The following is a 15,578-nucleotide window of genomic DNA, read 5'->3' on the forward strand; positions in this document are numbered from 1 at the left end:
TGAGCATCAGTGGCACCAGGTATGCTGTCTGGGGCTCATAATGGGGTGTGATGCAGATACATTTCTACCGCTAGCCTTTATGAATGGCAGCTAACACTTCAAAAATACAAAAAACATTTTATTTATACAGGAGACAACACTTTTATGACTACATATATATTAATACAAAATAAAAAAGACAAATATATATAGGGATTCACAGATATTTGATTTCAGCTTCACATTTTATGCCATTAGCAATTTTAAAAAATATATACATCTGAGTCTGGAAGGGTGGCTATGGTCCATCACACACACTGATTGTGTAGTATTTTTTTTCCTATCCACTCTCCAAATTCTCCTTAATGAAATAGCAGGCAAGTATTATCCTCCACAACCTGAAATCTCTGTAGAAGTGGCATCTGATCCTTGAGTGATTATCTCAGGCTAGACTGCCTAATGTAATTAAAAAGCTTTTAAAGCATATGGGGGGTTTAAGGTGGCAAAGAGAGAAAAACAAACCATTAAAGTGTCCGATTGTACCAGTAAATTATAAGGACTCTGCCACGAGTGTATGTTGTGCAGTCCAGTTTAAGAAACATATTTTAAATGCTGACTTTAAAAAGGATTTTAAGTCACCTTTACTCCTCGTTCTCACCATTTTATATACTTTTTAAGCTCAGACTCATGTTCATATCTAATGAAATGGGGGTTTATATGTAAAACACACATGTGCACTGCTGCAGTTTGTAATTTGGGGTAATTCAGCGCTAAGGTGACATGAAGCACTAGCTGAGTGTTCCTGCTTTCTACGAAATAGGAGTGAAGTACAGCAACAATATACCACACTGGGTGCTGAATAATAAATATCAGACTGCACATGGATGTGAAAAACAGAGCCACTCCAAGTAATAAGTCGCAGCTGCAGATATCAGACTTCAGCCCTCAGCACTATCTCCTGATGACACTAATGGTCCCAGCAATGTCACACTGGCTACTTGAGCCAACAGAGTAATTACGAAGCTTGCAGGACGTGCAATATGATCCCAGAATTACAGCTACACTCAATGCCAACCGGAGATAAGGGATCAAACACTCGCCGAGAGGTACAGCCGTGGATATTTTTCCAGTTGTGAGCTGTAAGGTCCAGTAACCCAACTCGCTTGTTTGTAACTTGTAATGGAGACACCCCAGCGAGCTCAGTCTGAAATCAGCAGGGGTTATAGTGTGGGTACAAATCAACAGATAAGCTAAAAAGTATTTGTTGTTTTATCTTCCCAAAATAAGGTCTTTACACCAAATGTACACAATATAAATTTATTAAAAGAAAAAACAAGATGTTAAGTTTTGAGTTCATCGAAAACCAAAAAAAAAATGTTTGGTATTTTTTAGAACATAAAAACAAACAGTAGCAATGAAATATAAGGAATAAAAACCATGTATATAGTGTGTGTGTGTACATGTATGTATATATGCATCATATTATATTGATACACTGCTGGATGAAGGCCTCCCCACAGCTTCTCTTTTCCATGTCACGCCTGCAAAATTTATTAGTCCGTCTTCCCATCTTTTACATGGTCTTCTTTTGTCATCCATTTAATGGCTTCCTCTGTCCATTGTCCACTGTCCTTTGAAATATATATATAATATATATATATTTTGGATCGGTCTCCTTAACAGAACAGGACTGTTTTGGCACCAGAGATTTCAATCGGTTGCGAGAGCTGACAAAATTAAAACAAACCTTCCACTGGGTAGAAGTTGTCAAGTACTGGGGTTGTAATTTGACAGTTTTAACTGTATCTGGGCCAGCATTTAAGGCACAGTTATTGCATTTGTGAATATTCATTTCTATTCAAGTCCACAGCTATATTTTTGAAGGTAATATCACATTTTTGATGGATGTTGGGAGTTATATATACTGTACATGGCATCTGAGTATTCAAAGTTAAGTTCTCAAGATTAGAACATCCGTCTTAACAGTAAATTGAGCTCTTTTTGTCCTATATACATTTATCAGTGCAGTGTAATGCTTAAGGTATCGATTTTAAGCCAATACATAACTGACCCATATACTTCTTTAGAAAAATAATTGAGCTAATTTGAAAAATCCTACAAGGGGTGAAATACCTTAAGTACAATAAATAAATTCAAATAAATACAAGAGAAACATGTTTGGCCAAGAATGATTGCAGATCCCTAATGTTGGGAGCATATCAAATAAACCGTGAGTGAAATTTATGGTGTAGGTTAAAGTATTGACCTTCCATGACTTTGAAACTCCTGTATGAATTCCGTGAACCCACTGGAAATGGTCACAATGCCAAAGTCAAGGTCCACAACAGTACTTTTCGGGGGTTATTTGCGACACGGAGGGTAGTATTACAAATGCCCCACCATCTTGCAAACGGGAACAAAATCAATGGTTAACATCTTCAAACGATAGTTATGGATATGGGCCGTGTCCGCAGCTTAATTCCGTGGGGTTTGGGAGACGCCCCTGGGCTCACTCGTCTCAGTCCAGGCCCGTTCACGGCACCTCGGTCTTGATGACCGTGTTCTCCATGGCCTCGTTGCGCAGGTCCACAGCGGAGCCATTCCTCCACGACTGCTCGGCCGCCGCCGCCACCTGGATCGTCCACAAATACTGCTCTTTGGTGAAGAAAGGCGATTCCCTTCCTGCCAAAGGAAGGACCAGTTACAGATGGGTATCATTTCTGCTCAGCAAAGACCTGCATACCTGGTTGACATCAACTACCACCAGCCTACACAGCAGCAGACAAAAGATTGCCTACTTTTATATAGCGACAATTTGTTTAAAGGCTCTATTGTGAGTGAGAAGAACAAAACACCCCAAAACGCATCATAAGACTATTCTAACACACACCACAGACAACACTGGCTGCCAAACTCATTTTTTCACAGTCCTTCATCTTCGTAGCAAAAACAGGTTCAAGATTTAGCTCATTCCCCCAACGATCTCTCAACTTTGCACACTCCTACAACGTCTCCTTAAGCTATGAGTTTATGAAAGCTGAATGGTGATCTTTAATGCGGAGAAACCCTTTGTGGTTTCACCGTCTGACTACCCTTCACATCAGAGCCCGTGGCCCCCGGCCGGCAGCCCCAGAGCGGAGAGACGCTGACCTTTGAGTGTCCTGAGGAAGTGGCGCAGGATCTCCCTGTAGGCGTCTCTGTAGCGGTCAGACGTGGCCTGCAGGCACAGGCCGGCCAAGGTGCTGTGGTCCGAGATTCCCAGAGGATTGCGGTTCTCCATCTGCAGAGAGCCCTCTGAGCCGTGGACCTGCAGAGGAACGACAAGAGGAAGCAGGAAAATCAAGAGAAAGATCTGAACTGCCTCTCTGTACACCACACCACACCCCAAACATTGTTTTCTTCCTTCTTTACAAGTTTATGATCTGTTAATGGTTAGCTCCAATCAGCTCTTTAAACCCACGTCGGCCTTGTCTGATTTCACATCCCTCTTTACCGCAACATTGAAGTAAAGATAAATAGGACAGGGGTTCACTTTCTTCACTGGCAGTCTGCTACAGCATCACTATAAACGTGGCTTCAGATGTTTTTTATTTTTTTAGTGCACTTAGTAGCAACACTTGGTAAAAATGTCAAAAGATTTCAGCGTTTGTTGTTAATCGTGGCATTATAAAAGGGTCGGACACGCACCTCCAGTCTTTGGTCGCAGCTCTTGTTGCAGTGCTGGCTGACGTCGAGGGAGGCCATGGTGCCGCTGGGGAATTTCATACTGATGGAGATGGAGTCGGCATCATTCATCGCGGCCATCTCTGAGAAGAAAGCGGACAAGGGGCCCGACCCCACACGGTGTCACAATATATTTTATATATATACCTATATATATGACGCCCTCCAAGTCTCTGGTTTACAGATGAAACCCCAGCAGTCAGTCAACACAACCCAATAAAGCAGAATTATTAACACAGACCAGAAAACAATCCTCTACTCTCCTCTAATGGATACGTTTTCACATTTAAACTTCACCTGCAGATGAATTATAAAAAATAAAGGATCTCATTCACAATTAAAATATTTAAAAAACTTAGACAGACTGGCATTTTCTGGTTATAATACCCATCTCAAATAAATAAACGAGCGCTGTCAACTGATTTAGGCTATGGAACAAACAGGCTTTTGAAATGTAATTATTCATGGATCAAATAAATACATGAAACGCACATGAATTAATAACGGGAAAGGGAAAAACAATACAAACATAACTTGTTTGATAGCCTAATTAGATTGTTTTGTTTTGTTTGGAAGTACAAGTTCAAAGAAATCGATGGAAAAAACTATAACAATTTACATTATTATTTATTACCAGAAGGTACACGCAGAGGAACTGACCTACCATCTGATTTGTTTTGTTTTTTTATTAATGATTTATTATTGGGATTGTTACATATTTTAGGATCTTCTTATCTTTACCTGCACAGAACGCGTGTCCCAGTGTGAAGATGGTGTCTGGAGCGCTCTCTCCTAAAAGCCAGCAGATGACATCAATGTCATGCACGGCCATGCTATAAAAGATCCCACCTGCGACACAGATATACGAGGAGAAAAATTGATCTAATGTGCGCGATTGGGGAAATTAAGAACCAAGAGAAAACAGAGGGAAAAAGCTTCATACCAGAGGATTTGATCTTTGCCACAGCGGGGCGCGGGTACAGGCGGCTCACAGCAGATATCCTCTGGATCTTCCCCAGCGTGTCGTTCTCGTGGACCCTCTTGTATAAGAACTGCAGGGCCGGATCAAAACGCCTGGAACAAATATAACCTTCAGTCCACGCAGTGCCACTTCAACGGGAACGTGACGCAGAGTTGAATAGACAGCAGCAAACGACACTTACTTGTAAAATCCACACAGCAGTGGTTTTCCAAGTCTGTCAGCTTCATCGAAGCAGGACTCTGCTATGTGTCTGTCTAAACTAGGCAGCTTCTCACAAAACACCCCTTTACCTGAAGAACAGCCAAGGGATACAATCTTATTGCACTCGGACGAGCATGTCAATAGAAAGCCTGTAGAGCTTCCAGTACTCAAATGAATTTAACACAGATACACATACATACAATTGCAGTGCTCGACCAGAGACGGTCCATTTTATAAGAGTTCTTCATTCTGGGTTTCGCATTGTACACCCACCTGCTCGTAAGGCGTCCAGGACGATAGCGGAGGCCTCGTTGGGGGGGCTGCACACGACGACTCCGCTGACGCTGAAAAACACAGGGTTCAGACTGAGGGGGGGCTCCTCTCTACACACCTGAAACCAATCTGTAGCGCTATCTGCCATCCCACCTGCCCGCCTCCCTTCAAAGCATACCTTCTACAGCAGAACGTTTCCAGCCAAACAAGTATTACAGTGTGGAAACTTTTTCACTTGAGCTGTTATAAACACTCTTTTAATCTGCCACTGTGGTTGAAAGAAATGTATGTGTGGGGGTGGCTGAGCTGTAATTCAATGCTTGTTCACTTATCTTAAGATCTTAAAACTGGTCTCTGATCTGAGGTGGATCAGTGTGGTGTGTGGAGTGAGATGTTTTTGACCCACTTTGTTCCAGTAACAAAAGCACAGGAACCCTTTCCACCCGTACTGCAGTGGCGTGGTTTTCCTACCGTTGGTCACTGAGCACAATGTCGGTGTCTAGGGCTCGGAGGACTCTGGTGTGGGTTAGATGTTCTTGGCTGAAGATGCTCTCCACCTCCCAGCGCTGGTCCTCCACAATGTACAACAGGTGGCAGCCGCTCTCCTCCACCAGGCACTGGCACAGGGCCCTGCTGCCTGAGCCCACACCGAAAAGGGCCAGCCCCACTCCCAGGCTGCCCAGTGCCCCAGCTCCGGAGCCGTGCCGCCCAGATGGCACACTGTTAGACGCCTCCGTCACCACCAGCCAGGGACTGGAGGGCCAGGCCTGCAGCGTGGGGCTCTTGACCCGTGTGCCCAGGAGGCTCTGAGGCTTGCTGGAGGAGGTAGACGGTGTGGCGTCACCCTGCGCTGAGGCAGAGCTGCTGTTGGAGGTGGAGGTGATGCCGGAGGAGCGGACCGGGCCCGACGGTGCATATTGGGAGCCTGGGGACTGGAGGGCGGCCGTGCTGGAAGAGGAGGAGCAGTGCTTGCCGTGCAGGATCAGCGGAGATGGCAAGGCGATGGAGGGGGAAGAGTCCAGTTTCACAGGTATGGTGGGGTGGACATCAGTTGGCGATCTGGAAAAGAATGAGGGACTTTTTGTGGAGAGCAGAAGGTGCCACATAATGAAACTAAGGGCTCCAGTACTGTATGATAAGGATCGATAATACTGTGCCTTTTGTTTATGTTAAAGTCTCTCTAAAATGCTAAATGCTTTTAAAGTGTTAAATCCACACTGCACTGCACTGAACCTGTTGCAATTAACTAATACAGTCCTGCACCTGAAAAGCCAGAGTAGAGAGCAAGACGCCGCCGCTCTCTCACATGAACTGCGAGGTGGGGGAAAGGGACTCCATTTCCTTTTCTTATCTCCCACCCTCTCTCTGTTTACTTTCAGAGCCAGTGGAGTAAATAGTGGTGATAAATTCAGTACATCTGTCGCTAGGCAGCTGTGGGGGGTGCGGAGACAAGGAGATGTAAACAAAGTCAAGTTGTCAACTTCTGCTCCGTGTCAAATCTTGACTTCTATCTAAGACATTCTTCAATGGGTTTCATTCCCAGTGCCTGACCAAGTCATAGCAGAGTGGGATGCTTCTGTGGCATCATATTAGAATCATATTATGACCTGACTGGGTTATTAACAGGAAAGTAAGGCATCTTGAAAAGGAAGAACGCCTTTAAGACGCAATGTATCTTGGTGGACAGTGTGTCATCCTGTAAACACAGACATATATATAAAACTCAAAAAGACACTTTGCCTGCAACTTTACTTTGAGTTCCATCAACAACCTGGCATTAGGAGAAGTAAACACAGACACGATACTTGATACACAAACAGACAATCGATACTTATTAGACAGCCATTTAATGAACTGGGGACTGAAACGTGTGCGTTGGCATAGTTCTAAGAGCGGGTTACTCAATAAAACTGGTTCAGTCTTGGGTCACTTGGTTTTGGCATCAGGTTAGGTAACCATATATTGTTTGTGCTGAACCTTGGAGTTTTCTGCATACTTTCCTGCATAGATACTCCAGTTAATTACTTACTTACTAGAAACCCAGCCTGACAAGACACCAATTTCAGTTAGCTAAACAAATCATTTAATCAGAATTATTGATTTACTGATTGATACCCTTGTGATTAATTAAATGAAAATGCAATAAATGAAGCCAAAATAATGTTTACACCTGGTGAAATGTATCTTACAACTAAAGTGAATGTAGTCCAATTAGATCCTCGTCAAAAGAAATGTGACAAATGTTAGAATGATTTTATTGGTAATGCTCAGCAACTGATTAACACATTCTTGTTGTGTCACATGAAGGTGGCATCCTGATTGAAGGAGGTTTCTTGCGTCTGTCCATTGGTTTTAGAATTTGCGACTGGCAAGGGGATTGTAGTTTTGATTTACTCAAAGTCTGAGTTTGTCTGTTATAAAACAAACATCAAAATTGGCAGTAATTACATTTGGTTCATTAAATGTCCAGAAAAGCCCCTCTGGGGGGATTTTAATCTGCACCATCTACAGCAATCATTTACTGTCAGTGCCCTTTCACACGAGGGGAATTCACAGCGCACTGCGGTGCTGAAATGGGGAAACAGGAAATATAGAAGAATACATTTTATTTTTATTAAGCAACTGTACTTCTTTAACAATCTCTTTGTAGTGTGTGTGTCCTCAGTTTCTGTTATGAATCTAGAGTAGTTCAACCAACTTTACCAGAAAAACCTCCCTCACACAAATACATTTGAGGATTCTATCACAGATGCCTAAATTGCTTCGGCACAAAGAAGTGATCTTGTTGTCTGAGGAATTCCTTCTTGTAATTTAATGCTTTGTTTTTACGGTTTCAAGGACAGAAAGGATTTAAGACAACAGTTGTTTCATGAATAAAACAGTATCAACATAAATTCTGTGAAAACTGCAGCACTCTGTAAAGGTGAAGGACAAAACAATAAGATTAGAGAGATGGCGTGATGTGCTGCTGGCGTCCTTTACAATTATTATATTCTCCTTATAAGGACTGTCTTTTATTTTTAATTGATTCGCTTCCAAATAAAACATCACAGCAGACATATTGCAATAGATCACAAGTTTGTGACGGTTTTGGTTTTCATTCAATAATAATTAAAGTACAGATTACTATGACATATGCCACTGCTCAAATATCCACCGAAGTCACATGCAGTAAATCACAGCTCCTCTAAATCAAGTAAATGGTGTCAATGTGAAAATAGGTTCAAAAGTGTACTGGGGGAGGGGGGGGGCGATGACGCAGGTTTTAAAATGTTCTGGAATGTGATGCAAAGTAAACCAGAACAGCAGATTTGGCAATAGCCACCTCATAACTTAGACATCGGCTTTGTTTTTATCCCTGTATTGCAACAGCTAAAAAATAGGGTAGTTTCAAAGTAACCTCAACATGAATGATTAACCATTATCTTATAGCTTCTGAATAGGCCATTTTCTGGGGAACACGGTTCAATTATTTTAAACTTCCTTTGGCGCTGCCCCACAAGACAATAAACGTATACATTATTATTGAGAGTAGCCTTCTTCTCAGGTGGACTGTCCAGTGGGCGAACACCCTTCCACAGAGCCAGTGACTCATTTTCCATTGAATCCAAGCAGCTCAGAATGAATGGCCATGACCTTCAATGTTGCTTCTGTGAGGTGGCAGGATGCGCTATGCACTACGGAAGAATTAAGCAAGGTGTGCATAGTTTTCTAAGCAAAGACCTGAGAAAAAGACACATCATGAACTACTGTACAATAAACTAAACCATCTGGATTTACTTGCATCCAATAACGTTCAGAGTGAGAGCTCAATGTAAGGAACCTTAATTAGCTGCAGTGGAAATTATATATACTTGACTAAATTCAGACCACTGACTTTAAGAAGACTTTAATTACTTACAGGCTTCTGCAGTGGACATAAAGGCATACAGTAAGAGAATAACACTAAATGACAGATCATTTGAGAGTTCACTTGATGCAGACCATGATAATCCACCATTTCCCATCCTTCCCCAAGCTATTTTTAAACCAGTTTTCATAGATTAACCAAATATTTGTTTGTTGTTCCATTTCCATGTGGGCTGAATGCCTGATGGCATGTAAGACCATGCAGACATGAAGAAATAAAAGCAGATGCTCTCCGATAGTCCTGTTCATAAAGCAGGGGTAAATAATAGGGCATTGGATCTCAATCTAGTAACATTCAATAATTTGGGGGATTATTATTTTGACAGACTATTATGTAGTGATGGTCTGAGAAATGGTCCGCAACTCACATTTGAACCTCTCTAGCCTATTTTACAATGGTCTCCTGTAATATTTTATTATGATTATTTTACCATTTACACAACATTCTCCAGGGTATTTTTATTTTTTTCACTACTGAAAGGGGGGTGTTGGTTGGTCACAATCCCTGCAACTAAACATAAATAGTACACAATACCAAACACTGATTACAATCTGCACTGCAGTAGGAATGTTTAACCCCAATTAAAAAGAAATACAACCAGAAGAACTGCTAATATCACCTACTGAAGTTTTCAATTAATTAATCCAGTTATGTCAAATTGATAACCTCTTCTACAGTTTTCTAATTTCTTGCAATATTAAAATATAATAAAATAAAAACGATTTTGTATTTGCTTGCAAATAAAATTCCACCAGAGACAAAGAAAACAGAATGTATGATCTGAGACGCGTCAATTAAAGCTTAATTGACATCATAATTAGCAGCATAGTCACAGGATTAATCAACTAGGTGTTTTGGGGAAATTTTGTAAACATTTTCAGTGTCAAATCAAAATGAAGTAATGCATTGGCACAACCATTTCAAGAAGTAAAACCAAACTTGGGAAGTGGAAAAGCCCCGGTGTTTACTGTACGCCGAGTTATCAGCGCTGGCTAAATCATGCAACTGTTCAATCTGTCCTTCCTGCACCATCCTTGCCAAGGGAACCGTGTTTAAGGAGAGGGGAAGGAAGGTGGAAACTGAGACAAGGACAAACTGCCCGAAACGTCACATCCTGTTTACCACAGCCAGCGTCACAATGGGGGCAGACAGCGGTGTGTGTGTGATGGGGCGGCACGGAGGGTCAAGGGAGAGGGATGCATTCACAATGTAGCGACAGGACGTCATTGTGCCCATGCATGATTTAAATCAAATCAGTGCAGTCAGAGTAGCACTAACTAAGCCTTTAAATGATTCAATTAACGTTTTAGAGTGAATTCCCTTTGGATAACCTTGATGTTTAATTGAATTCTCCACACCCAGCCTAATTTCAAAAGCATGCTGTCCTACAGCTCACACAAATGCACAAAACCTCACAATCACCAGACACTCACATGAGGGTGGGTTTCCGGTCCCACTGCTGCTTGGCCAGCCGGCGGTTTCGGTAGTGCCGGGCCGAAGCCAGGTGCTCGAGTATGCGGTCTCGCCGGACCCTCATGGGGATCTCGCAGGACTTGCAGTAGAGGATCTCCACCAGGGTCCTGTCCCCGGAGTCGTGCTGCTCCACCACATGCCTCTTCACGGCCAGGTCGGCGAACTCCGCGGCGTAGTCGTGCAGGGTCTTCTTCTTCCTCCCCATGGCCAGACCAGTGCAATAACAGTTCAACCAGCCGCACTGTAATAACGCAGCTCTGCGTGTGTAGCAATGACCCACTAGCGCATCCCAGTCGCCCCTGCACTGTGTTTGGTTGCCTTTTCAGCTGCAGAGGAGTCAAAACGAAAGGAAAATCAAGAAAGCGACTTCAGAGCTGTCATTTGGAGGATCCAGTCTCAAATAATGCGATCTCCCGTCCTACGTATGTGCCAGGCAGTCCCTTATTAAAATGGTCTTCGGGGCCGATCAAGTCTGTAAAAAGTTACTATTGCGGGGCTGTCATTGTTTGTCATTTCCTTCCGCTGTCTGTGTCTCGCATTGTTTTGCGCTAATAACGCCTGTAGCGACCCTCTCTGCGCGCAACAGTTCAATCGGGCTGCACTTTCACTTCATCTGCACCACCATCCCGGCTCGCTGTCTTCGGCGGGTTTCCTTGCATGGTGTTGCCTCTGTATTTGCAAAAACTCCCTTTTTCGTCGTTGCATTTCCGTTTCTGACTCTTGCCGCAAACGGTGGCAGTTTATTATAGTGCGGACCTTCCTCTGTCTCCTTCAGGGCATGCCTCTGGTTCTTGCATCGCTCACTTCTTTCGGCTTTGTGGCACTCGCTTTGTTCACTTTGCCTTTGTTCTGTGGCGTAAATATTACCCTGCAACCTAAGCAAAATAAGTCTTCTTGAGAAAGAATTAAATAAACATCGGTTGCATCAGTTTATTTACGTTTTTAAGTGTCTGGGGGTAAATCCACCCGCTCCTTGCAAGCCTCGTAGCAGAATTATAGTATCCGATAGTAAATGCGACAATTGCGTCTTTCTCTATCCTAATGTTTCTACAGCTACCTTGCTAAATCCTATCCCTCCCTCTAAGACAAACCTTTGCTTTCCATAATGTACTGTAAAGTCCCCTCCCCTTATGTCCTCCCTCCGGATCTGATGAACAACTCAAATACACACACAGAGGAACTGATTTACTACCTCTTGTCTAACTCCCAGGGTGGGACGCACAAACCCATTCCTAATCTTGGCATCACCATCTGCAGGACTGGAGGGATAACATCAAGGACGTTTGTTTTACTTATTTGTATTAACCTTGGAATTCAAATCCACCTGAAACCCAGTTTGCTCCTTGATCGCTTAACAATAACACATGCATTACAACAACTACAATGTCCTTAAACAAAATGCGCTTAACTTTGGCTTATTGTTCACAATCTTAAATAGGTTTAACATGTTTTACGTTTCATTTGCCCCTCTTGTAGTGGAATCTGCAGGTTTCCCTTAATGAAATGCAGGAATCATGTTTGAGGTTTGTTTACCAATGTATAGATGCTTTGGGTTTGCTCTGATTTAGAGGTGACAGGTAGCCGAGGGGGTCTTTGCCCACATACACTGGGTGTTTTCAAACCTTTTTTAGGCAGGGTGATAAACATAACCACCTTAAAGGAAGATATGGGTATAAATAACCTGAGTTGTTATCTTGAAATATGAGAAAGTGGGTGAGAGTTCCCATCATTAGCACTAGTGTAAGAAAAGACTGCTATTGGTCATTTTGGAAAATGGGGGCTGGGCACATGTTGTATCTCAAAGACAGTGTCACTTAAGACTTTAAGAGCACATTTCATTGTTACAACATGAAATCACAGTGATTTAATCAGGAGTTTTTGCCACTGATCAACGCAGAAAATGTCCATAATGTCAAAGTTAAACACATCATCTGCAAATTGCTCTAAATGAATTACAAATGCAAATGCAACCTCCAACCTGCAAGGGAGGCAAAATAACATGAATCTCTAGGCGTCTCTTTGTCATTTATTACCTTCTATTTGGAGTGCTAAGTATATCCAAATATTTAGAATTGTAACATTTAGAATTGCAACAGTAACATGTTTTCAATGCTCCTTCCTATATCTTAGTAACTCTTTTTTATTAAGAAAGTGCAAATGCCAACGCGCTATTCTGGCGCAGGCATTGACCCCGCCATCTGCAAGACTGCATTGAAGCTGAAACCCAAGAAGGTGGTGGAGCAGAAGGGCAATTACTTCATGGTGAAAACATTGAGCCCCTTCAGGAACTACACCATTGGTTCCCTTGTGGGCGAGGAGTACACCAAAGGAGAAATATCTCCCCCTCCATTAGAGTAGAACCTTTTGCACAATTTAATATTCTTACTTTTCGATTTCCAGTTTCTGGCTGCAGTTCTTTAAATGTCACTTTGTTTGTTTGTTTGCTGTTTCAAAAGAAGAAGCTTCCTTATATCCCGTAGTTTTTAATTTGTTTACAATCGGCAGGTGGGTTGAATTGAAAAGATCCCCTGGCAGCACCACTTAGTCAGACCATCATTATGAAGTAATAAAAACAAAACAAGTTGGTATTCTCCCATTGTCATTCGCAATCTGCTTTGGAGTGTACAGCTTCTCGGAATGAGTGGAAACCATGAGCACATTTCAGTGTTTCCCAATGACTATATCCCAGGCAAACACAATGGGTCTGATTTTTCATAGTTGGTAAGGGATTTTCAAAGTCGACGCTCCATTTTCGCCATTATATAAATTGCAGTTGAAGTGGAAAAAAAACTTTCAGGGATGCAGCATGTTGTGGCATGGTGTAAATGTAGATAAATGGACTGTGTTTTCATTATACAGTAGTGAAACTATCTTATAAAGCTTTTTTATCTCATGAAAGTCATTGCTTTCTTTACCTGTAACCTTTGCATTATCTCCCTTTACTGGGCACTACACATGGGATACATCAAGACTAAGATCTTGGGCTGGTGCTGGGAAGGAGGTATTATTTAGCACGAAGCAGAGAGTTCAGAAGAGCGCTATTTATTCCTTACAGTGCAGTGACTGGGGTTGTAAGGGCCGGGTACCTCCAGATCCTTCAGCTCCACAAGACCGAGAAAGAAGAGCTGGTATTAAAGTACAGCTGACACACAGGGTACAGAGAGAGATGTACGAGTCTTTGTTTTGTAGGTTTATTTGTTGATCACAGCAAACAATTTTTGAACAGAATGCATACCATTAGCATAGTAGTAGTGGCAATAATAATAACTAGGTATATAATGAATCACTGTATGAAATCTGGTATAGGTAGGATAAGAACTGTAGGGGGAATTAGTATTAGCACAAACAGAATAATAATAATAATAATAATAATAATAATAATAATAATAATAATAATAATAATAATAATAATAATAAAGATTTTGTAAGAGAGCAAGACTCAGTAGGTCAATTGCAATGAATTGCAACCCACAAATCACTGCTGCTGCCCTCTAGAGGAGACATATACCCCGTTTCCACCGGCCTGGTCAGCTGCCCACACTGACCCCGAATGAGCTGCGTTGCATTATGAAATACAGTGCGCTGGGTTTAAATCTGTCCTGTAGCCACTACATATCTATATATCATGAAATATACAGTATGACAGTCACAGCTAGTTTCTTAAGCAAAACTCATACATGTGTATATAAATACGGATCCATAACTGGAACAGTTTTCACAAATTCAGTGTCAGCATGTTTTCTCTGTACCTGCAGCTTTATCAATGTGCAAAATAAAAGAATCACTATATATATTTAAAACACCTTTGACACCGTATTGAATGGATCATTTGTATTAATCGCTAAATTTTGTGAGGTTTGTATTTCTGCAGTTGGTAAAGCGTCTATATTTGGATTACCATTAACATATAGTTATAGCGGTAACGAGGGATTACAAATATAATTAAAATATACGATTCTTCATGCGATTGACCACATAAAGATTAGCCTCTGTTTTAAACATTTGAATAGTTTTAAGATAGTGTAAACAGGCCTGGAAAGCTAAAAACCGTGACATTTAAATAATTTTGAGATAATTTACAAGACATCGGGACATTTAATGTAAATCCAGGACGGATATTTCATGTTTGCGTGTATTTAGAACAAAAATGTTGTGCTGTGCCAAGCAATTAACCCCGTGTGTCACTTTGCCACCGTGCATTAATAACTGCTCCAGATGAATCGCTTTCTCAAGGCAAACACACATAGTCCTTCCAGTTAAAAGTTTCTAGCGCATCTCTCGCATAGTTACAATCCAGAAGCGTCCCATACAACACTGTCATGTACAATGCACGATGCTTTTTGGCGTAGGTTAAGTTTGCTGTATTATTTGATTGCTTTAATTGTGTTTTTAGGGTTGTCAATGTAATTTATTTATTTATACATATAAACTGCTAACTTATAATACTGTAAAGCATATATAAACGTATATAACTGCCTTTATTGATCCACTGCTGGATAAAAGCCTCCACAAGATATTTAGTTGTTTCGATGTACAACGTCTCTTTTCCAGGTCACACCAGCAAGCTTAAGATTTCATCTTCCCATCTATTATGTAGTGGTCATCTTTTTTTCATCATTTGGGATCCATTCTATAGCTTCCCTTTGTCCAACTCTGATCTGTTCTGCTTGCAATGTGCCCGGCCCATTGCCATTTCATTTTTTTCACTCAATGAAGTCACATACTTTTGTTTGTTCTGTTCCATTTATTTGTTTTTCTCTCTCTTCTTGTTATTCCAAGCATTGTTCCATGATTCTTTGTGTTGCTTCTCTGTAAGCACTGATTTATTGTCCACGACAGCCATAACTATTGACTTCAAGTATCTTTTGATCTACTTAAATTCTATTAGCTTTCACAAAGATATTGAACATCAAGTTGTGGATCTTGTTTTCTTGTTTTTGCATCTGAGAGTTCTTGAATTGAAAGTTGGAGGACAATGTTATTAGCAGATTGTAAGTTGTTCAAATAAGCTACATACAGATGACAAATTAAAGGAAA

The 15,578-nt window shown here is 41.5% G+C and overlaps 1 protein-coding gene across 1 annotated transcript; it reads right to left on the reverse strand.

Annotated features, from left to right (window-relative positions):
* Positions 1-101: 101 nt before the first annotated feature.
* LOC136714082 (streptomycin biosynthesis protein StrI) lies at positions 102-11,692 on the reverse strand. Its single transcript, XM_066691394.1, has 9 exons — positions 10,502-11,692; positions 5,630-6,217; positions 5,159-5,229; positions 4,866-4,974; positions 4,646-4,776; positions 4,444-4,551; positions 3,667-3,785; positions 3,130-3,286; positions 102-2,661 (listed from the first exon to the last, which is right to left on the reverse strand). The coding sequence occupies exons 1-9, from the start codon at positions 10,744-10,746 to the stop codon at positions 2,513-2,515; spliced, it is 1,677 nt and encodes a 558-aa protein (XP_066547491.1). The 5' UTR covers positions 10,747-11,692; the 3' UTR covers positions 102-2,512.
* Positions 11,693-15,578: the final 3,886 nt, after the last annotated feature.

Source organism: Amia ocellicauda, chromosome 18 (assembly GCF_036373705.1).
Source record: "Amia ocellicauda isolate fAmiCal2 chromosome 18, fAmiCal2.hap1, whole genome shotgun sequence".
In the NCBI taxonomy this organism is placed as follows: domain Eukaryota; kingdom Metazoa; phylum Chordata; class Actinopteri; order Amiiformes; family Amiidae; genus Amia; species Amia ocellicauda.

Coding starts and splice junctions, on each gene's coding strand:
- LOC136714082 (XM_066691394.1), bottom strand. CDS start 10,746: ATGGGGAGGAAGAAGAAGACCCTGCACGACTACGCCGCGGAGTTCGCC. Junction 4,777..4,865: donor CTGCTGTGTGGATTTTACAA/GTAAGTGTCGTT, acceptor TATTTGTTCCAG/GCGTTTTGATCCGGCCCTGC. Junction 3,786..4,443: donor GGGACACGCGTTCTGTGCAG/GTAAAGATAAGA, acceptor CTTTCTTCTCAG/AGATGGCCGCGATGAATGAT.